The following is a 25,176-nucleotide window of genomic DNA, read 5'->3' as shown; positions in this document are numbered from 1 at the left end:
ATGTCGTAATTGGTAGTTAATTTTTATTAGATTCCTTTAAATTTTAAAATATTTATGCAAGAGTCTTAAAATGTAAATATTATATATATATATATATATATATATATATATATATATATATATATATATATATATATATATATATATAATATATATAATATATATATATATATATATATATATATATATATATATATATATATATATATATATATATATATATATATATGTATATATATATATATATATATATATATATATATATATATATATATATATATATATATATATATATATATATATATATATATATATGAAAATATAAGAATATGAAAAAATATGAAAATATAAGAATATCTATAAAAGTAAATTTCAAAAACATGCGTTTTGAAATTTACTTTTATAGATATTCTTGCGTAAGTACTTTAAAATTTCAAGATATTTCATAAAAACTAACTGCCATAAACATAAATTTGTTGCGGACGTGTTCATGAACGGACGTGTTTTGGCAGCGAAAAATTTAACGAAAAGTTATATAGTATCTTTTAAGTTTTTAGTATTAGTTTAGTTATTTATATTTTATGGGTATATACTATGAACATACCATATAAATTTGTTACTTAATTTGGTATTATCTTGTCACCATAATTGAATTTAAAATACGAATATGGCACCACGTTCAGTCGGTGAGATATTTTCCAATTTGATATGTGATTTAAATACGTTTGAAGATAACTATCTGAAAGACTTAGATGAAATATGCTCTCACCCGAAGGATTTAATTGTTCAAAGTTTGAAAACAGTTTCAGATAGCTTGATTCGAAATCTTCGCGAACGCCTATTTACTGAAATCTTGGATATATTTGGCACAGAACAATTCTGTGATATAAATATAACGTTAGACTCCGAAAACCCAGCTGAAAAGAATCTTCGCAAAAGATATAAAATATCACTATGTTTGGAGGATATTTATTTATTTTCGATCACAATATGCGAAAAGCAACTTCATAAAGATATAGTTAAGGCCGTAATCTCGACCAAAAATGTTGAAAATATTAGTGACAAGTTTTTAATCTCGTCAGTTAAAGAATTAATTACTATGACAAACTCGATTTTAAAAGAAAACAAAGAAATAAAATTGGAGCTAAGTCTGATGCGAGAAAAATTAACTCATCAAAGTAAACTTATTAAAAACCTTCAAGTATCAAACGAAAATACCCAAAACGTAAAATATGATTATTATGCACAATGTGAAGATAAACATTTTAACTACGACACGCAAAATGAAAATAAAAATTCTGAAGTCACCGCAAATTCTACGAAAGATAGCTTTTAGCAATCTTGCGGCAAACCAACAATCAAATCTATTGTTTCAAATTCGATTAATTGTGATTCCTTATATCCAAATAATATTGAAATTAAAAATACACAATTACAACATTTTTCAAAAACATTTGCCAACGTTGTGGCTCAAACGCAATCAACCGCAAGAACTTCAGAGAAAATTTCTGACGTAATAAATGACAAAAAACTGAAAATGAGTATTGAACGGAATAAAGATGACAACTTTATTTTAATTGGTAAGAATAATAAACCCGTGCGGCCTATTGCACGCCACCAAAATTTATCTTTTGAAAAAAAGTACCGTAAGGTCGAGCCTATCTTTGGAACTAAAATTACTGATCATAAAAGCATTGCAGGCGAAAAAGTTGTACGTAAATTTGATGTCTTTGTGGGAGGCATATGCAATCAAGTTACTGAAGAAGATCTTAAAAATTATATGATAAGTGAAATAGACATTACGCCATTGTTAGTTGCCGTAAACAAAATAAACGAGTATAATAGATCGTTTCGAGTTACAATAAACAGTTCGGAAAAAATAAAGATATTCAACCCTGAGGTATGGCACAATAATATAATTGTAAAACCTTTTAGGACAAAACGCTTTTTCAAAAACAGTGAACAAAATCTGGTATCCAACGGGAGCCAGGATAAAAATTTTAATTGAAAATGGATCCAAGCAGCATAAGAGGAAAAAACAAGCCTTCAACAACTTTCGATATATGTACTTTTAACTGTCAGGGACTTAAGTCAAACATTGAATTTACAAAGTCACTTATACAATCTTATGATATAACGTTTTTATGTGAACATTGGATATCTAAACTTGAATACTCCATAATAAGAGATTTATTTAATAAAACACACTCCATTTATTTCCATCAGTCTAATAAACATGTAAAAGGTCGACCATTTGGCGGAAATGCGTTCTTTATACGAAGAAATCAATTCCAAAATATTAGAGTACTTTACGAGGATGACCATATTTTAGCAATAAATTTCGAAAAAAATGAACTTAATATTATAGTTATTGGAATATACCTCTCCTCATCGCGTAATCTCCTCAACGGTAATATAATTATAGCCGGTGATTTCCAATCTTTTCCACACCAAATATATGACTTATTTGAAAGATCGAATTCCAAAAGAAACAGTTATTCTGTCCACTTATCTGAATTTTTAAAAACAAATCAATTAGAACTAGTAGATGTAACTAAAGGTTCTGGCCCTAATTAAACATATCGGCACCAGACGCTACCGAATTCGTCATATATTGATCACACCAAAATATACAAATTTCCTAAGTCTAAAATACATTGTTCATTCTGAGTGCTCAAATAACTTAAGCGATCATTTACCACTCTCAATATCAGTTGAAGTTGAAGGTAAGCACGCTAAATACAATACCACAATAGAAGAAGATACTAATATTCCTAGCTACGCTTGGAACAATTCTAACTTTATAAATTCATATAATGATCATTTAACCAATTGCTTTAACTATCTTAATTTTACTGATAATTATGAATACGACCTTATTCAAATCTATAAAAATAATTGCTGGCAGCGCTCAAATAGCTTTTAAGGAAACTTTAAAAAGTAAAAAGCAATGTTTGTATTCAAAATCTTGGTGGACACCTGAATTAAGTCGTTCTAAAACTATTCTTTCAATTCATTTCAACAAATGGAGGGATTCTGGTTTTTTAAAAGATTTAAACTCCGTAACTTTCAATCGTTACTTAATGGCTCGTAAAAGCTTTCGCAAAGCCGTCAAGTTGGCTCAAAATAATAAAATTTGCGCACAGTATACTAAAATTGAAAAGTTAAAAAATATTAGACCAAAAAACTTTTGGAATGCTTTTAGATGTTTAAACAAAGACATAAATTCTAGACTATTTACCATAAATAATAAAAAAGACAAAGAATCCATTATTTCAGAATTTGCAAACCACTTCGAAAAAGTACTGAATACTTCAAAAATAACACATCGTAATGGAAATCATCGGAGAATTCCCCCGTGTACAAAACATGATGATGTTATAATAACTGAAGAAAATATAATTAGGGCTATTTCGAACCTAAAATTTAAAAAATCTCCTGACTCTTTCGGTATCTCAGCAGAACATTTGAAATACGCAAATTGTGATACTTTAACAAAATGGCTCATCAAATTTTTTAATTATTCCATTAATTATGGATGGACACCATTATCAATGTCGACGTCTATTATTGTACCCCTTGTTAAATCGTATAAAAAATCTTTAGATAGCCCGAACAATTATCGCGGTATTAGCATTATACCAATTTTTACAAAGGTTCTAGAATACCTAATCCTTATTATATGTCCGGATATTAGAGATACTCACCCCCTACAATTTGGAGTCAATGCTAGCAGTTCAACGCTACATGCTAAATTTCTAATTAGCGAAACAATTAAACATTACAATAGCAACAATTCACCTGTATACCTATGCTCTTTAGATGTAGAAAAAGCTTTTGATAGCTGCAACTGGAATATCCTATTTGATAAATTATATTTCGATAAAAAATCACCACTCTGTATAGTTAACACTATCTCTTCGTTATATAACAATAGTAGTGCAACAGTCTCATATCAAGGTTGTAAATCAAACTCCTTTCTTCTAAAGCAAGGAGCAAGACAAGGATCGATTCTTTCACCTCACCTATATAATATTTACATTGAAAGTCTTCTTGAAACTATTACAAATCAAGGTATTGTTGGCACATCGATATATGGTAACTTCACTGGTGTGGTGGCATATGCGGATGATATCATACTTTTAAGCTCTACCCTCTCTGGTCTCAAAAAGCTGATAAAAACATGCAATATTAACAGTAATTTAAATTGTATTAAAATAAATGCCGAAAAAATTGGATTCTTGATTTCAGGTAAAGCACAAATACACACCAATACGATAACGATATCTAGTAATAAAATAAATCTTCAGAATAAACTTAGACATCTGGGATTCACATGGGATGCTAAATATTCAACTTTTGCTTCACTCAATAATACAAATGTTGATGAAAAAATTTCAAACTTTAGAGCTGTTGTTCAAACTCTTATTCAATCTGGAATCCGGTTTGCCCACCCAAGTTCTATTTCTTATATATATAAATTATTGGCAGTCCCTACCTTAACTTATGGTATGGAGATATGTGAAAATAATTCTGATTTGATGAAAAAGTTAGATGTAATTGGAAGGAGTGCACTAAAATCGCTTTTAAATGTTTCAAAACACAGTAAGAACTATTCAAATTCGCTATTTAAAATCCAGGAAATTTCAAAAAGTGTTCAACAAAATAAATTAAACTTGTTTCTTCGTCTTCTTAATAATAAAACAACTTCAGACATTATCTTTTTACAACTGAAACACCCCTTATTTAAACATTCGTTTGTTGGTGATATTCAGGACCTATGCCGTTTTCGGATGCTAAATTTTCAAAACTTAATTCAAAATAAAAAGAAGATAAAAATAGCACTTTCTAAAAGTGAAATTCCCTCCGAAGTTGAACAAACTTTGAAACATGCAATAGAGTGCTGGAATGCGAAAGAGCAAAGAGGAATTTTTAAACAAATTCTGGAAGAAAAAATTCTTAAGTGAAAATCACGAGAAATAACTTTCTTATTTTTCTTTTTTACCTTGTAAATTACATTGGGTGTTAAATAAATGAAATAATAATAATAATAATAAAGAAAATTTGCTTTGGCTCTGATGAAATTGTTTTTTTTTGCCGCGCTGATCTTAATGCCATTCTTTACTCTGCAAAAAGATTGGCAATAAGATCTTACGATTCTTACGCTTACGTAAAGAATAGCAATAAGATTAGCGTGGTAAAAAATAAATTTTATCAGAGCCTAAGCTAATTTTCTTTATGTTTATGGCAGTTAGTTTTTATGAAATATCTTGAAATTTTAAAGTACTTATGCAAGAATATCTATAAAAGTAAATTTCAAAACGCATGTTTTTGACGGCAGTTTTTAGTTTTGTTTGAAGGTTATGAAAAACTTTGCCGAATCTGATGTCCGATATTTTGAATCAAAATATTTATATTTAAGTTACACAATCTACTTATATAATAATAGGACGTAAAAACAATTTAAAAGACATATTTATTTTAGTAAAAATAGCCGTTTAGCCGCTTGACAATTGTTCAGCGGCTTAACGACGCGGCCAAAATTTCAAGGTATTTATGATACAGAGCCGTAACCGCCGGGGGGCGAGGTAGCATTAGCCGCCCCCCCCCCCCAATAATTTAAAAAAAAATTTGTTTTTATAAGAAACCTATTGTAAAATATATTGAATGATTTTATTTCTATAGCATTTATTTTCTTGACATAAACTTAAAAGCTGCGAAAACCTACATTTTATTGCAAAAAATGTTTTTTTTTTACTTTTTAAATTACTTCTCTGAACTCTGAAATATTTACTTTTTAAATTACTTCTCTGAACTCTGCAATAAGTGTCCCTAAAAACTAATTTTAAAGGGTTTGTTTTAGTTATTATAAGTTATTATTTTCAAATTTGTTCTTGATCATAACTCCCCCCCCCCCTTTTTTTTTTTTTTTTTTCATTCGAAGAAACCCCAGGCCCTCCCCTGTATCAAAGTTGTGGTCACGGCTCTGTGATAACTTGAAATTTAGCTTATATAAAAATTTTAGCTCATATAATAAAAACTTCTATATCACTTGCGGTAAAACTAGTAATATAGAAGTTAAAGTGGTAAGACTCTCTAAAATATTTTAATCAGCTATAAACCTTACACTTTTTTAGTTCAAAAACTATGCCTAAAATTGAAAACTTTAAATTTTTTTAAATATATATTTTTTTAAATGGATTCTAAAAATATTTTTTGAGAGTAAAGCAAATTTTTTTTTTTTTTTTGTAAATTTATTTGCCTTCAATAAAAAAAATTACAGTTACAGAATGGCTTTATTACAAATATAATCGGCAGGACTTCCAGAAGATCATACAATCTTATCATGGAGCTCTTTAAAATATGAAAAATAATTATAATAACAGTAAAATCAAATTAACCAATAAAAATAAATCAACATAAACTATATATTAGGGGCGTGTCTAGGGGATGTCTGCTACATCGTTAGACATACCCAAAATATGTGTATATATATTTTTTCACAACATCGGTTTTTTGTTGAATAAATATGATGAGTCGGTAGATAAAAGCAAACAGAGCAAATTTATAGCAAACTAAAGCAATAATTAAGCAAACTATACAAGGTTAATTGTTCGAACGGATGGTAAGAAGTTATTAATCCGGGATAACAGTTAGATTTACGGTTTGGTATTTTATTATAGTGCTTGTCAAATCGAAAACGGTCCAGAATTTATTTAAAAAAACGATTTATATATTTAAACGGAGATTGTTTTAATTTTTGACTTAAACAAATTAATAAGAAACTTGAATGGACTTTTTTTATTAAGTTATAAAGTACTTTTAAATATTTTATTTTGTTAATTTAAAAAAAATAAAAGCTATTATTTCTAAGAAAAAAAATTTTGGACTTCCCTTTTTAATTTTTTAACCCTGAATATAGTTTTAGTTAAATTCTATTGATATTTATCACCAGGAGGAAAAGACAATAATTAACAACAAGCATATATTAAAATATATCTACGGACATCCCCAATTATTTTATACAAAGCTGTGTATCTTTTTAATTACTTGCATTTGAACAATATAAAAAGAAAAAAAGGGTTTTAAACAATAAAAATTAAATTCGGACTTCCCTTTCAACGTACACCCTGTTTGGTATGTTTTTATTAAACATTTCTCAAACATAAAATTTACACAGTTTAATTATTTGCTTAAAATGTCGACTAATTCTCAAGTTTATAAATAGCTCTCCAAACAAAATGCCAATCGGAGTTAGTCCATTGGAAAGAAAGATTAAAAAATTGTTTTACTTGTTTTAAAGACAAACATCCAAATATGAATGTTATAGAAAATAATAGAGGTTTAGACACCTTTTTACCAAAGACTTTTCAGAAAAACATTGTGGCAATTTCATTTGTTTGAGGCAGAAATATTTATTTCGTTTCAGTGATTTTTTTTTATTGTTAAGCTCTCTTTTATTATTTTTAAACTTTCTTATTATTATTGTTAAGTTTTTTTTATTAAACATTTATAAAATTATCTTTATATTAAATCCAATGTAGCAATAACAATAATGAACTAGTTTTTTTATAAAAATATTTTTTATTAAAAACATTGCAATTGAAAAATATAATTGTATAACTATGTTTTTATGTTCATATCAGGTCTCAATCAACTCTCATTAGTCATCGCTGGGAATAATTCTGTAGTAAATGATTTAAGATTATTGACATCAATCGAGCTTTTCTTAAATGCAGACTTCTATTCAAACCATCCAACTTTTCAATCTGTTTTTTGTAACAATAGAAATTTTTTTCCATGTTAAAAAAAAAATTCTCCCGTTGTCAGTATCAAAAAATTCTTTAAATAGAAGAAAGGAAGGCAAAGAGTTAGTGCAAGAAGAAGCTGTTCATAATTGCAATGATAAGAACCGGTCCTCTTTCCTTTGTGTTCTTGGATTATCAAGCGTATGAGGAAAAAAAATAGAATGTCTTTACCCAGATAATGGCCTTACTAAATACAAACTATTATTTAGCCAAATTATTTATCCCCGTATGACTTCCTTTAAAAATTACGAGTCTTTATATCTTCTTTTTTGTTGTGAAAGTTTTTCAAATGATTTTTTTGTCCCTTTTCAATACAATCATTATGTTCCATTTGTGCTAAAAATAATTTGAAACGTAAAGCTTCCAATGAAAGTAGCAGGATGTTACAGACTAAAATTACTTTTCATAGCAAATCCAAAGATCGTGATGACCTTATGGAATCTAATTTAAAAAATAAATCTTAGCATCTTTGCATCCAATTACTAATACCTAGTTTTAGTAAAGTAACACAATGTATACCATTTTCTATCACTTCCTATAATTATGGTATTAGTTATTTGGTTTCTAATTATACTAGTTATTCCAGTGTTGCTAAAACTTTAAGTAATTCTGAAGTTCAACATTTAGTTCAATCTGTGTTTGTACCTTGTAAAACATTTACTTTTCCTAAAAATTCAAATGGACGTAGCTTTCAACTTGCATGGATAGATAAATTTCCATGGCTTACTTATTCAAAGATATTTGATGTCACTTTCTGTTTACCATGTGTACTTTTTGGTCAAAGTTTTCCTTCAGAATGTACTACAGTAGATAGGCTGTTCAGTAAACCATTCAACTACTGGAATGATGGTTCTGCTCACTTTAAGAAACATGTATTTGGAAAAAATTATAATAATCTAACCTGCAGAAACAAAGGATTGCATGTTAAAACTGCTGAAGTTTTGTTTTCTTTATCATCATTTTAGTCTTTTAAAAACAGAGCCAATTTATATAACCTCTCGAAAAATAATTCAATCACAGGTTTTTGAAAATCGTAGATTGTTGTTACCAATTATTGAAACAATTATTCTATGTGGGCGCCTTAGTCTTTCTTTAAGAGGTCATCGAGATAATTTAAAATTTCATCCTAGTGGAAGCGAATCTCCTAGTCCTACTGCAGGAAATTTCATCGAACTGCTTCATTTTCGTGTCAAAGCTGGCAATAAAATTCTTGAAGATCATTTAAAATATCATCAAAAAAATGCATCTTGTATATCAAATACATATCAAAATGAGCTGATAAATTGTTGCGGAGAAGTAGTTACTGACAAAATAATAGAAGAAATAAAAAAGTCTCAATATTTTTCTATTATCGCTGATGAAGCTTCAGACAGTTCAAATAACGAGCAACTTTCTTTGGTTATTAGATTTGTCGATTCTAATTTAGACATAAAGGAAGAATTTGTTAAATTTATACATTGTTCAAATGGTGTTACTGGCGAAGGTTTATTTAGTGTTTTACTAAAAAGTTTGTCTGTCCTTTCCTTGGATATTATAAATTGTAGAGGACAATCTTATGATGGTGCTGGAGCAATGCCTGGATATAATAAAGGGTTGTCTGCTCGTATTTTAAATTTGAATGAAAAAGCTATTTTTACTCATTATTACAGCCACAGACTTAATTTAGCTATTTGTGCATCATGCAATGTGCAGACTATCAGGAACCTTTTAGCTCATTTAGAAGAGGTATCATACTTTTTTAATCTTTCTCCAACCAGGCAACAAAAATTAAAAGAATATTGATAAAATTACTCCATTAGCTTTCAAAAAAAAGTTAAAAGATGTTTGTGGAACACATTGGATTGATAAAGTACATGGCATGGATACTTTTCAAAAGCTTTTTATACCTTTGGTCTCCTGTCTTGAAGAAATGTCCTTAAATATCAATAAAACATTTAATCATACAACATCTACTTCTGCTTCCTCTTTACTGAAGTTAATAACAGGTTTTAATTTTATTGTTGCACTTTGTATAACAAGAATTTTTTTTTGATATAACTCGAATTACACGATTGTTGCAAGCAAAAAGTAATGATATTTATAATGGTTTGAATCTTATCCAGGCATTAAAAGATGCTGTGTCTTCTCTTAGAAATATAGTTGATGAACATCATCAAATATGCTATGAACAAGCATTAAAAATTGCATCCAAGATAAATGGTATAGAAGAAAAACCTAGAACTTCATTTATTTCAAAAAACAGAGCTAATGCTACTTTTGAATCTGTCTAAATTGGTTATCAGTATTCCTTTATTTTTTTTTTGTTTTTTTTTGTTTTTTTAAATTAAGGTTTTACAATAAGTTGTGTAGGCATAAACTGCCTGTCAACCTAATTATATAATACTTGACAATTACAGAGTTTGTATAACTAATAGAAAATAAAATGTGGATTAGTCGTAGAGAAGTCATTCATTTTTTAGATGATTGTCTAAAAGCAGCTTAAACGTTTTTAGAGATAATTAGCTGATACAATGTCATTAGGAAGAGAGTTCCATTTATTTATTATTCTTAGAGAAAAAAAATTCATACGTAAATTTAATCGCGAAGATTGTTTTTTTAGTATATATATATGACCGCGAGTAATAAATTGGCTATCTATTTCAAAAAGACTTCTGTCACTATTGTTATTTTTGAACCATTTGAAGTAGCTTGTATTTTACAGTTGCCATATTTATCGCCAACAATCTTTGTTCATACGGTAGATCATGTAATCCATTGATTCGTTTCGAAGCTCTTCTTAACACATTTTCTAGTTGCCGTTTGTCTTTGAGAAGTCCAGGGTTACAGATTGATGCACAGTATTCTAGGTGAGGGCGGACTAGTGCTGAAAATAGTTTTTTGAAGAATAATAAGTCTGGATATGATGAAAATGTTCTTTTTATTATTCCTATTATTTGTGTGGCTTTGTTGACTTGAATAGTTGTGTGTTATATGTAAAATAATAAGTTCGAATCTATGTGAACACCTAAATCTCGTTCGCAATTTGTGGTTTTAATGTTTAATCATATTTTTTTCTGGATCATGCATATTATAAGTATGGGATTTGTTGTTGTTTCCTAAGTGCATTACAGAACATTTATCAATGTTAAATTGTTAGACCATCTGAGTACTGAGTTAAACGCGAGGTTTAATGATACAACTTTAAAGTGTTATAAAGCACTTGTCTTAGTTCCTTCAAAAATGATTGCAGAAGTTCAGTGTTTTAGTGATACTAATTGGAAAGATCATGTCATATCTTTCAGTGACTTTTATATAACAGACTTACCAAATCCACTCGCTTTATTAGGTAAGCTTAAACTGTGGGAAGTATATCGGGTAAATTTTAAAAATGAGCGTCCGTCTAATATTACCGAAACATTAAAAGCAATAAATTTTCCTGGATTTGAAAATATTAAAATTTGTCTCAAGTTACTTGCAACCTTGCCCTTAACTTCATGTGAATGTGAGCGAACGTTTTCTTCACTTCGACGTCTAAAAGATTATAAAAGAAGCACAATGGTAGAGGACCGCCTAAATGGTTTAACTTTAATGAATATTCACACAGCCTAAATGGTTTAGCTTTAATGAATATTCACCTATATATGTTAAAAAAAGTCATTAATAAGTTTGTAAATAATCGTAATTGTAAATAATTAATACGTTTGTAAATAATCGTAGGTTGTGTTTTAAATAAAATTTTAATAAAAACATAATAAAATAATTAAAAATATATATAATAAAAAATACAATATATAAAAAATATAAAAACATTATCAAAAAAAAAAAAACTCTTTATTTAACGGCTATTTTCATAGCCACACATCTTTGTAAAAACATTATTTGGCATTAAACAGTACAGTAAGTATAGCCCGCAGTTTATTTACTATTTGGTCTTCAACTTTTTTTTTTGGAGAGGGGCGGAAGTTATAGTTTCGAAAAATAAAGTTCATATGGCTTCAAATGTATTAAAAAAGTCTAATTTCGCAAACAGTAGATAAGGAATAGTATCGCAAATATCCCGAACCAAGAGTAGTATACGAATCAACCAATAAGTTGACTCATTTACTCCTTGCGTGCTCTCCCAGAATAAGTCCATGCGTGTAATACTTCATGCATACTCTCCCTAAATCTAAAAAAGTGCGATAGTAGGGATTTTTAAGAATTTTTTTTGCTTCATATAAGAATAGGTCGTGTGTAATTGTTAAGCGTTGGTACTGACTAGATAGCGTGCGAAGCGATGATGCTCGATAATGGTTAGCATCATGATAAAGTATCGGGCGATTGCTAAGCCGTCTTACCTCATATATGCGTTTGTCAATAAGGAAAGGGGGAGAGGGGATGATGCTAAACTTTAACATTTTTGGGAAGGGATAAAATTGCGACTTATCCAAAAAAATTCCTGTACATGCCCCTGTATATATAACTGTGCATTTAAAATATGAATAAACTAGATAAAATATAAATAAACTAGATATATGAAACAAAAGAACTAAAAACGTGAAAAAATAATTTCTGCTGAAAAGATAACTTCTTTTAATTAAGTACTTTTGATTAAGTAAAAGCATATTAATACTAGAATGGTAAAACTTCTCCACCCCCCCTACCCACACTCACTTTAAAACCTGTGTCTCGGCCCTGGCTGTAACAACTTGAATCGGATAAAGATTCTTTTTAACTTTAAAAAAAGGTGAAAAATTGCAACAGGTCTGTCACGGAGATTACTGTCCGTCGGAGTAAACTGTCCGATAGAACATTTTACTCCGGAGTAGATTGTCCTACGTTGGAGTAAGTTGTCCGTTTTGAATTATGTGAAAAATTTATCAGACAAAATAGCTTTAAAAAGATTGCGGGTGTATTTAAATAAGGCAAATTACTTAGACAGTGCTTGGAGACTTTTTAGAGAAAAAGAGGTTTTATTTTGCATAATTAAAGTTACTTTTAGCGTAAGAGTGTTATTATTATTAATTCCTGAATTTAGTTATTATTATTATTTAAAAATAATATTTACTACAGTAATAATAATATTTACTACTGTAATAATAATATTTACTACATTAATAATAATGTTGTAATAACTAATTTAATTAGTTTTAAATGGGGCTAGAGATGAAAGCTCCTTTCAAGAGTGATATACTGTATTAAAATAAAACAAGCTAGTATTTAGTAATTAGTAATTAAGCAAATATGTTGTTTTTTTCCCCGCATTCAACCCTTAGTAACTCTCTCCCGTCTTCATGTTTTCCTGACTCATACAACCTTCAACTTTTTTTAAGTCAATCATTTCCTTGCTCTATAACTCTATTATTTTTTTCCAGTAACTCCTTACTTAATAGTGGTTGCTTGCAGCCTTGTTGGGAATGAATCAAAATAAAATAAAAACTTAGCATTGAAATATATAATCATTATATATTTCATATACTAAATTTTTTTTACATATATATATATATTTTTTTTTTACATATATATTATATATATATTATATATATATAGTATATATATAATATATATGTAAAAAAAAATAAATATATATATATATGTTTATATATATATAGTATATATATATATATATATATATATATGTATATATATATATATATATATATATATATATATATATATATATATATATATATATATATATATATATATATATATTATATATATATATATATATAAGCATATTTATGCAGCAAATTGTTATCATATTTTTGTTACATTAATTATGAATATTCAGATTTTTCATAATTCATAAATATGAATTTTCCGAAAAAAAAAAAAAAATCAAAGAATAATGACAGAAAAGACTGCTGCCTCATCCCAAACTCTCAGTCAATGTACCTGCACTCTGCTGCAAGTCAGGCTATTTGTCAGTCGATGTATGTACTGAAGCCCTTGGTAGCAGGCTATTTCAGTGTGATGTCATAGCCAACATAAATATAGGATACAATGTCAATTTTTTATTTAAAATATCATATCTCCCATGTGTAACAGTCGTATCTGACGTAAAATATAGAATACTACATCAATTTGTTACTTAGAACATCATATTCCCCATGTATAACAGTCGTATCTGACATAAAATATCGGATATAACATCAATCTGTTACTTAGAATATAATACCCCCCTTGTATAACAGTCAAATCCGACGGAAAACCTTGTAAAATAGAGGATATAAAATCAATTTTTTACTTAAAATATCATATTTCTCCTTGTATAACAGTCGTATCCAACATAAAACATTGTAAAATTCAGGATATAACATCAATTTTTCACATAGAATATCATATGTATAAATTCGATTCTCTTTTACCTTTTATAAATGTTACAAAAATTTTGTAAACAATTTTACATTGTTTATCCGGACGGCCTAGGTGCACTTCTAAATACTATAACTTTAAAGCGTGTCTGCGTTTTCAATTTCTCTATTGAGGATATGATATTCTAGGCGGATACAATATTCTATTACATGTCACAGTGCTCATTTTAACTAGCAATTTAAATTATATTTATATATATATATATATATATATATATATATATATATATATATATATATATATATATATATATATATATATATATATATATATATATATATATAAATATATATATAGTTTACAAAATTTATTATATATTTTATCAATAAGGCAAGGTGATTTAATCCAAATGTTCAAATTAGTAAAACGAATTGACGAAATAAATTTGCTTAACCGAATTGAATATTTTAATTGTCGAGCAAGAGGTCAAAAATTAAAAATGCATAAGGAGTCAATAACACAATCAGACAAAAAATTTTCACTAATAGAGTTGTAAATGACTTTAATGTACTTACACAAGAAATCATCAAGTCAACAAGCGTAAATCAATTTAAGAACCACATTTACAAATACTTTTAATTTTAATCTCAAATCTCAGATCTTGTGTATTTTTTTAAATCCTTGTTAACTTTTTTGGCTGTTATAAACTGAAATTCTATGTAATTTCAGTTTCAACTCTTATGAGTTGCAGCGTCATTTCTATAAATTCTATAATAAAATATCTATTAATAATTTTGATTATATAAAATTCTAATATATAGTTACTACTAATAATAGTAATTGTAATATTATAGTATTGTGATAAAGACATGAATTATATCATAATAATATTATGATGTTTTTATTTTATTTTATTTATGTATCTATATGTGTGCGAGTTACTTTTTCAGTTGTGAGAGTCATAAAGTTTTATATCAGATTTAAAATCAAGTAATCATCTTCATTGTACTACAAGTGAGATAATTGTTTGATTTTACAAATTGTTGTTAGTTTATGATAAATAAGCTAGAAATTTAGGCTAAATAGTAGTATTAGCTTAAAGAGTAGTATTAGTTTAAAATGAAGCATTAGCTTGAAAAGTAGTACTAGCTTAAAGAGTAAGATTAGTTCAAAGAGTTATTGTTTTTCTTCTTCTTCTTTATATTTATACTTATTTTGTCTATAACTTATTTATGCTGGAGCTTTATTTGTTTATTTGGATTTATTATTATTTTTATTTTATTTATGCTTGGACCTTTATTTATTTATGCCTGGAGTTTGAAGAAGTTTTTTGTTGTAAGGTTTCAAAAACTTGAAGTTTTTTATTTGTTTTTATTTTATTATTAAATGATTATAATTAAAAAAATGATTCTTTTTTATTCCTTTATTTCATTGGTTTTAATTTTGCCGTTATTTTATTTTAGTTTGCCTGCTGTTGAAATATGGTTTTAATTTAGTAAACTTCGATGAATTTAAGTTTACTTTGTTAATCATTTGCCAACAGTTAAGGAAAAATTGAATTCAACTCAATAAAGGTAGGATTAGTTTTATTTTCAGGTAACATTGCAAAATATGATTTAACTGTAGTCAGATAATATCTTATTGCTGTTTTGTACCATTATTTATTTACATTTATTTTACATTTATTTACATTTATTTTACATTTATTTACATTTATTTACTCTACTATAATATGTCTGTTGTACTATTTCTTAAACCCCACATAGTATATGTTATCTAATCAAACAAGCATATCATTGTTGTTTATGCAGTTGTGTGTCATTAATGGAACGGTTTATTTGATAGAATAGTGACAAACTAAACAAGTTTCCAACTGCTTTAGCTTACTATTATTGTTGTTTAAAATTGAATACTGTTTTTTTTTTAGTTATAAAATTATCTTATCATTCTTGTAATTGTTCAGTTGGTTATTTTATTTTTATCATTGTTATTTGTATTAATAATATTATTAGATGGTATTTACTTCAACTTTTCGTAAATGACCTACATTATTATATTTTTTTGTCAAAATATAATTTGGTTGACAAAGTCAACTAGTTTAGTAGATGCAATTTTTAAAAAACTTACTTTATTTTCTTAAATAAAATGGGTGAAGTGAATGATAAAAAAGAAGAACAAGACTTTCTCGATGTTAATATTTACTTAACTAAAGGGGTCTATCCCATTAGTTGCTCTCCCAATAAAAAACAAATATATATTTTCCATGTTTAGCTTGGAAGGTAATCAATTAAAATATATTACAAAGAAGGGTTTATGTGTTGAGATTATTTTCAGCAAAGAGTAGAGAAAGTAAATTATTTGTTCTTGTCATAGTGAACATCTTACTTATCACCTTGGAAGAACAAGCACTACAAGGTTTCAGAACGTTTTTACTGGCCTGGAAATTTTCAATAAAATCTTTTCTATCATAATGGCAGATCTAAGCAGTTAAAGCAAAAAGCAAAATTCATTTTTTTTTTTTTTAAATTGTTCAAAACTTAAAATATTATCATGAGTTTACTGTGGTTCTGCTTCAGCCCCTCAAATAATTGTTAAAGAGTAAACCCTGAAAATTTCAAGTTTTCATTTTCAATTTAATGTTTTGTACAAGTTCGAAAAAACGAATTCTGTTTAAAACACATTTAAAAAACACATATATGTAATATATGTGGCAAAAGTTAATTAGGTACGAAATAAATTGAAATAAAGGTTGCAGAAACAATACAACATAACATAAAAAACATAATTTTCATTTTTTACTGTTTTTAACTTAAACCTTAAACGAAGTATAAAGTTCTAAACATGTCAGTGTTAACATTTTTTTTTTTTTTTCTTAACTTTTTAAACCGGTAAAAAATGACCTTTTGAACTAAAAAACTTCAGGTTTATTTGTATGAGTTACGTGACATTACTATGCTAATTAAAATAATATTATGCTTAGTATATAAAGTGTTAAAGTTTTCTTTATGCCGCAAAATAAGGCGCGAGTTCTCAAACCATCGTTTAAACAAACGCCAAAACGCATTGCTTGAGTGGTCCGAAGTAAATAATCCGGAAAAAAGTAGGACAGTTTACTCCAACGTAGGACAGTTTGCTCCGGAGTAAATTGTCCTAGACGGACGGATAGGACAAACTAGGACGTTCTACTTCGGTTAAGTGTCCTACCGGACAAGTTACTCCGCGGACAGTTTTCTCCGTGACAGGTCTAATAGTGAACAGATACGCTTGTCAGTATCTGTTCACTATTAGAATATGGAGAACAAAAAAATTTTAATACGGTGGGATTATTCATTTCGTTGATTTAAAAAGCCAAGATATCAAATTAAGGTGGTTCCTCTAGAAAAAAAAGATTAAAAAAAAAATCCAAATTGTGTAGACATACTTTTTAAATGTTTTTTAAAAATTCTTAAATAAATTTTTAAATAATTAGAGCAGGCGTGGCGCAGTGGTTAGAGTTCTAGGTCAGAACCCAGAGGTCCGATGTCCGACGCCAGCTCTAGCCCAACAAGCGACATTGGTACGGAAGGAGGCGTGAACTTCCTGTTAAATGCTCTCCCGCAGTGCTCTGTGATAAGACCGTAAGGACTTCTGGGAGCACCTAAATAACTACATAAAAAAAAAAAAAAAAAAAAATGTCATTCTATACTCTTTCCAATCGTATATTATTTGAGGGGTCTTTTAAAGTATAAAGATGAAAAATTTTTGGTTTTAGAGTAAAAGTTTTTTTTTTAAGTTTTTAAGTTGCATTTTTTTGCGAAATATAATTTTTATGCAATTTTAAGTTTTTCAAATGTCATATTTTCATAAATATTAAACTTTATGACTTGAAATTTTTTGGAAACAATCTTTAAACGTATACATAGAAACTGAGCGGAAAGAAATTAATGACTCTTTATTTGATTTCATTTATTTTAATTTTGTATTTGGATAGAGGGTTTTTAAATTGTATTTTTTTTACGTTGAAAGCTATTATGAGTTTTTAAGCCTGTCTATAGACTTTTTTTTTCGCTTATTCCCTTTACATATATATAATATACCATTGCACTAAATTTCATATTATATGCATTAATCGTTTTAAAACTATTGTGTCCTAAGTTTATTCTAATTTTGCTCATAAAACTGTAAAAAACATGCTGACTCAGATATAAAAAATGCCCATTTGTTATAAAAATATACTTTTTAAATTCGTACTTATTGCTAGTATTGAAAAATTGGTATTAAACCTAATCGCTACTACTATAAAAGAAAATAGCTTTTTTCTAGGGGTACCGCCTTAATTTATCAACTTATGAATGTAAAAATGGGACCTAGATGAAAACTATGCATACTTTGAAATATTTCGTTTTACCCGCCGAAGTGTTTTAATTATATTTAGAAAACAAAGATTTGATTGTCCAATACTTAGTCTTTGGATTACCTTACCTTATTATAATTACCACATTTACTCGTTGGTTTTAAATCTTGTGCAGTAGTATTTATTACATAAAACATATATAAAAGAAACGTGTTAAATTTTTGTGTGTGTTGTTTTTGAAATTAAAAATTCGACGCACCCTTCAGTATTTTATTTCAAAATATGCGTCCGGCCGTATATTTGATTAGGCCATGCTTTAAATATTGTTTTGTTTTGAACTCTCAGAATTTGTTTCACTATTAAGTTCTTTTTTAAAATGGACGAGTATGACTTGATGATTTCTTATTCACACAAAACAAAAGAAGTAACATGGAAAATACATGATTGGTTTGAAAAGCGTGGTTTTAAGATATGGATTGATAAGAATTATTTAGATACAGAATTGGCTAAAGAAATACGAAATGGCATCGATAAATCTTCAGTATTTATTCCTTGTTTTTCAAGTGAATATGAGAAATCTACTTGGTGTAAAAAAGAACTAACATATGCCTCTGAAAATGATAAACATATTATTCCAATTATTGTTGAAAATGGTTATGTATTAAGCAATGACATAAGGTTTCAAATAACTGGGTTGAAATATTTTACTTTGGAAGGAGATTTTGATACTGCAATGAATCAAGTATTAAAGGCTGTGAAAAAGTATACTAATAAAACAGGTAAATTTTAATTATAAAAGTTTTGACAGTTTAAATTTAGATTGGTTTTGTTTTAATATTTAAAAATATATTTAGGATAAATTGTCTGTTTAATAAAGATATATTAACATTATATTTATTAACCAATATAATGTTTATTATTAGGTATGTTACATGAAATTTTTAAACTCATCAAATTCTAGGTTGTTATATATCATTAAAAAGAGCTTCATTTCAATATTCCAAAAGTGAAAAAATTTTCAAAATCGAACCACCCAACGAAAAGTTATGACGTTTTAAGTAATGATTTTTTAATATTAGGATTTGTTGAAGAAACTGTGGTCAAAATAAAGTTTTTATTAACTAAAACTATTATAACTTAATCAATTCTTATCCAAAAGTTTATATCTTGGTATCAAAAGATAGATACAAGAGTTATCTACAAATTTATAAAGGTTTCTAGATTACGGGCGTATCCAGGGGCAAGAGGGGGCACAAAACCACCATCCATACTGGCAATTAAGACTAACAATATTTATAAAAAAGTGTTGTTTTTTTAATGAAAATGTAAATTTTTATATACAAGATGTTTTGTAATTAGCTATCAGACCACAGTCAAATATAGAAGTTTTATCATTGTCTTTGGGTAGATGTAAGGGTGATGGCTTCAAACGCCCTATTATCAAAAATGACACTTTTTTTTATAAATATTTATCTTTATAATTAAAAAGAAATCTAGTATCAAATCAAAAATTGTATTTTACTACTTTACAACATCAATAGTAGCGCACCTTTTGTTTCAAGGGGTATAGATGGGGAAGGAGGCATGTCATCAACCCCCCCCCCTTTTTACAACCTAAAAAAAAATTATATTTTTAATGAGATTCAAAAAATTATTTAAATTTAATTAAAATAATAAACTTTAATATAAAAACATCTTTTACCAAAATTCAAAATACATCACATAATGCTTATTGATAGTTATGGATGACCTAAAAAAAATTTTAAAAGCAAAAAAAGTTTTATAATATTATTTTAATTAGTTTACATCTTGGCTTTTAGCTAATGATTAAGATATTAAATTCCCTTAATGAAACTATGTAATAATCATTGTTAACAATAGACACGACATGAATTTAAGCTAGACCCGTCTATCAAAAAAATTGCAAGTTCCACTACTCGCTTTATATTTTTGCAAGTTCCGCAACTCCGTGTACATATCTTTGCAAGTTCCACTACTCCCTGTACATTTTTTTTGCAAGTTCCACTACTGGATGTAATTTTTTTTTGCAAGTTCCACTACTCACTGTAATTTTTTTTGCAAATTCCACTACTTGCTTTAATTTTTTTTGCAAGTTCCACTACTCGCTGTAATTTTTTTTGCAAGTTCCACTACTTGCTGTAAATTTTTTTTGCAAGTTCCACTACTCGCTGTAATTTTTTTTTAAAGTTCCTCTACTCGCTGTAATTTTTTTTTGCAAGTTCCATTACTTGCTGTAATTTTTTTTGCAAGTTCCACTCCTCGCTGTACATTTTTTTTTAAAGTTCGACTACTCGCTGTACATTTTTTTTTGCAAGTTCCACTACTTGCTGCACACTATATATATATATATATATATATATATATATATATATATATATATATATATATATATATATATATATATATATATATATATATATACATATATGTATATATATATATATATATATATATATATATATATATATATATATATACATATATATATATATATATATATATATATATATATATATATATATATATATATAGTCAAAAAATAGTAAATTCAAGTAGTAAGATAATAAAATGCATGTCCAATAGTAAAAAAATAATGGCAACATTAGGAAAACATCAACTACAATGTCAGCAACTAGCTGGAACTTTTTCATATAATAGTCAACAGCTTCAGAATCATTTTCTTTTCTAGTCCAGTAAGAAATAGTAATAGTCTTTCGGAATCATATCATTCATAATCATTATTGATATAGTATGTATTAAATATATATTATATTCTAGTATATATTTAATATATACTATAATATAGTATATATTAAATATATAATATACTATAAATATAATATACTAGAAATAGTATATTAAATTTAATATACTATAAATATATTATATATGTCTATATATTTTTAGACAAATATTAGTATATTACTAATATATGATATATTCTAAATACATAAAAAAGCAATATATTATATTATTATATGATATAAAGCTTTTTGAAAATGTAATAATGTGATTAGACTGAGCAAAAAACATGTATTATTGATTTAATATATAAAAAATGTTATTTTTACATCGATACTTTATAAATGTAATATTAGTACTTATATCACAAAATCATTGTATAGAAAAATCACATTATTTTTTCAATAACAATTATTATTGGCTTATAAAAATGAATATTTAATATTCTCCAGTACCCCCCACCCCCTTCTCCTTCAAACAGAAATCGGAAAAACAAAATTTAGGTACCAAAAGTGAGGGTAAAAATAGGTTATCTTCTAGTTAAAATAAATTCTTGAAATTTGGCATGTGCATAGAAAATGTATAAACTTAAAAAAAAGAATAGGATAGAAAAAAAAAAGATAATATCTTCAACATTTACTAAGCACAAGAAGTACAACACACTTTTTGATATCAATAAATAACACTTTTACTTTCGTCAATATAATAAAAAAATACTCTTTAAAAAAATTCAACTATTCTTCTTTTAAAAAAACTACTAAGTTAATATAAAATTCTGAAAAATATGCTACAAAACACCATCCTACCATACTCCCTAAACGCCAAGTTCTAAAAACGTGGAACAGTTTTTTAGCACAAAAATCAGTTCCGTAAAACACGGGATTTGACATACCTACTATTATCATCATTAGATTTGAACAGTTTAATAAGTAAATAATTTATGCAAAACTGTTTTATAATTTATTAGTTAAGTTTATGTAGAAAGTGAGTTAGACTTTTTATTAAGAACATCTAAAATGTAGGTACGTGAATAAAAATTCAAAATTGTTTAATATTATACTGTTATATATCAAAAGAGGATCGATATAGTATTTTAAAGGTAAAAAAATTATCAAAATCAAAAAATTCTTTTCAAAAGTTTTTTTTAGCTTAAATAGTCATAATTTTTTCAATTCTTATCAAAATACAAATATCTTGATATCAAAAAATATGCGTAAGAGTGGGCTACAAATTTTTTTGACCACTTACCACCAGGCATATTCAGGGTGATATAAGAGGCAACAAACCACCACCTTTACCATTAGAAATTAAACACTTTTTTTCTTAGAAAAATTGTTTTTTTAAAACAAGTAATTTAAATATTCAAAAAAGATGTTATAAATTTATAGTAAACCACCAAAGTGTATGAGAGGCGTATGTTAACAATGGAGGTGGGTGTGGTGGTGATGGTTTGATACACCCTAGTATCAAAAATGACTTGTTTTCGTAAATATTTTTATCTTTACTAAAATGAATTCAATTAGTATACAATATAAAGTTTTAGTAAATAGGAAACAATATTGAAAACCTTTATCTCTATCATCATTTTCATCATAAAAACTTTTATTAATGCAGTTTATTTCCTTGCACATTAAACTCTTGCTCATCTTTATGTTTTTCTTTTTTATACAATCTAAAACTTCTTAAGTCTTCAGTAAACTGTTTTTTAATTTTATTTAATCTAAATCAAATATAAAAAATGTTTAATTAACCCCTCTGTCTCCCTCAACCATTTTAGGTACCAAAAGTGCGACAAAAAATAGACACCCTGCTACAAAAATTTTTTTAATGAAATTTGGTAGGTGCATAGATAAATGAAAAACAAAGAATAGTATAGAAAAAAAGAGAGCATATCTTCGGTATTTATTTCATACCAAAAGTACAAAAAAGTTTTAAACATCAAAAAACTCAATAATAAAGCCATTTAGTAAAATTATAAACCTAACAAAAATAAAGTTTAACTATTCTAATTTTTAAAAATAATCTATGTTGATATCAAGTTCTAAAAAGTTATCCAACTAAATACTAGGAAGTGACCGGGGCCCCGGGCCCTGCTAATAATAAGACTTTTTGCAAACTTGGCCCTGGCAAATTTATAAGATTTAGCAGGGGTTGATTGCCGAGGCTAGAAAGAAATGTATAATTCTTTATATATTATAACTTTATACATAAATTAACTATTTATTAAATACTGGCATATATTTATATATTCTTAAACAAGGCTGCAAGGAACCACTATTAAGTTATGAGTTACTTTAAAACTATGGATAGATTAAAAAGCTACGAAACAGTTTACTGAAGACTTAAGAAGTTTTAGATTGTATAAAAAAGAAAAACATAAAGATGAGCAAGAGTTTAATGTGCAAGGAAATAAACTGCATTAATAAAAGTTTTTATAGCATGAAAAGACAGGTACAGTAAAAGCATACAATTTGTTGAAGAAGCCATGCAAGAATGAGTTTTGGTTTATTGTTATAGAGATTATAGCTTGTTTGAGCATTGACCATGATTAAAGAAAGAGGATCAAAGAAAAAGACTTTAGCCTTCTTCTTTGATCCTTTTTGATCCTGTTTCTAATGATGATGATGATGATGATGATGATGATGATGATGATGATGATGATGATGATGATGATGATGATGATGATGATGATGATGATGATGATGATGATGATGATGATGATGATGATGATGATGATGATGATGATGATGATGATGATGATGATGATGATGATGATGATGATGATGATGATGATGATGACGACGACGACGACAATAATGACAATGATGATGATATGATGACAATGATGATGATGATGATGATAATGACGATGTTGATGATGATGATGATGATGATGATGATGATGATGATGATGATGATGATGATGATGATGATGATGATGATGATGATGATGATGATGATGAGGATGATGATGATGGTAAAAATGATTATGATGATCATGTTGATCATAATGATGTTCATATATGCATATATATACAAAATTTAACATTAATTTTGAATTGAAAAAATATACTTTAGATGTATAGGTATTTATGCAGCCTCGGTCACAAACCCAGCTCCCGTCCCAGCCCCAGCTATACTTTATCAATTAAAAATAGCGATAATGTCATCCACATGTTTATAAAAAATTCGTATGAAAAATGAGCAATTATAAATCATGTTTGGTCATGAAACTTGGGTTTCATGAAATAAAGTATAAAAAAATAACCAACATATTTGCCTAATTTTGTGCTGAGGAGAACCTAGTGCAATTCTATCCAAAATATTAATCATTTTCTATTAAATAAATAAGAAATATGAACCAGATGTTAAAATATTTTAAAGCAATTTTTTGAAATAAATGTTCTAAAATATTTAAAACCAGATTTACGTACGTCTAAATAAAAGTAAGATAAAAGAAGTAATTAATTTTAAAAAAGTCACATTAACTTTTTATTGATGTTATGTAAAAATAATTCTTACAAAAGTTTGAATGACAATTATGTTTGATATAAGCGCTATTTAATTAATAAATTTAAATAATAAATTTAAATAATAAATTTTTTCATTAGTAAATATCAACTAATGAAAAAAACTCAAATAAAATTAAAAATTTAATTTTGTTTTGTTTTTATTTTATTGTAATGATTGATTTTTTAAGCTTGAAGCAAAGATCATAAAAACATAAGGGTCATTCCATGTCAAATCAACTAAAATAAGAATAATATGGCACCATACCATCTCAGATTTTGCTGACTTTTGGAATACAAGCTTGAATTAATGAATGAAAACTTTACTCCAAATTTTAGTGTCTGACTCCTTACGGTTCCAGAGATACTGATACTTGGTCCCAGTCTCTTTTTTGACTTTTTTTTTCAGCGCCATTTATTTTTTTGGCTCATAGCACGACACAATTAGCTTTAACTTATGAAATACTTGTTTAATAGTGGTAAAAAT

General features: G+C 27.1%; 1 protein-coding gene across 1 annotated transcript in view; it reads left to right on the top strand.

Annotated features, from left to right (window-relative positions):
- The first annotated feature begins 18,669 nt into the window (after positions 1-18,669).
- The window catches only part of LOC100211260 (uncharacterized), a 103,063-nt gene continuing 96,556 nt past the window's right edge, over positions 18,670-25,176 (top strand). Inside the window, exon 1 of the mRNA XM_065817002.1 lies at positions 18,670-19,196. Within this exon, the coding sequence (XP_065673074.1) occupies positions 18,794-19,196 (403 nt within the window). The 5' untranslated portion in view covers positions 18,670-18,793. The remainder of the gene's footprint in view (positions 19,197-25,176) is intronic.

The sequence above is a fragment of the Hydra vulgaris genome, chromosome 13 (assembly GCF_038396675.1).
Source record: "Hydra vulgaris chromosome 13, alternate assembly HydraT2T_AEP".
NCBI lineage: Eukaryota > Metazoa > Cnidaria > Hydrozoa > Anthoathecata > Hydridae > Hydra > Hydra vulgaris.
This window is presented reverse-complemented; position numbering and strand designations above follow the sequence as displayed.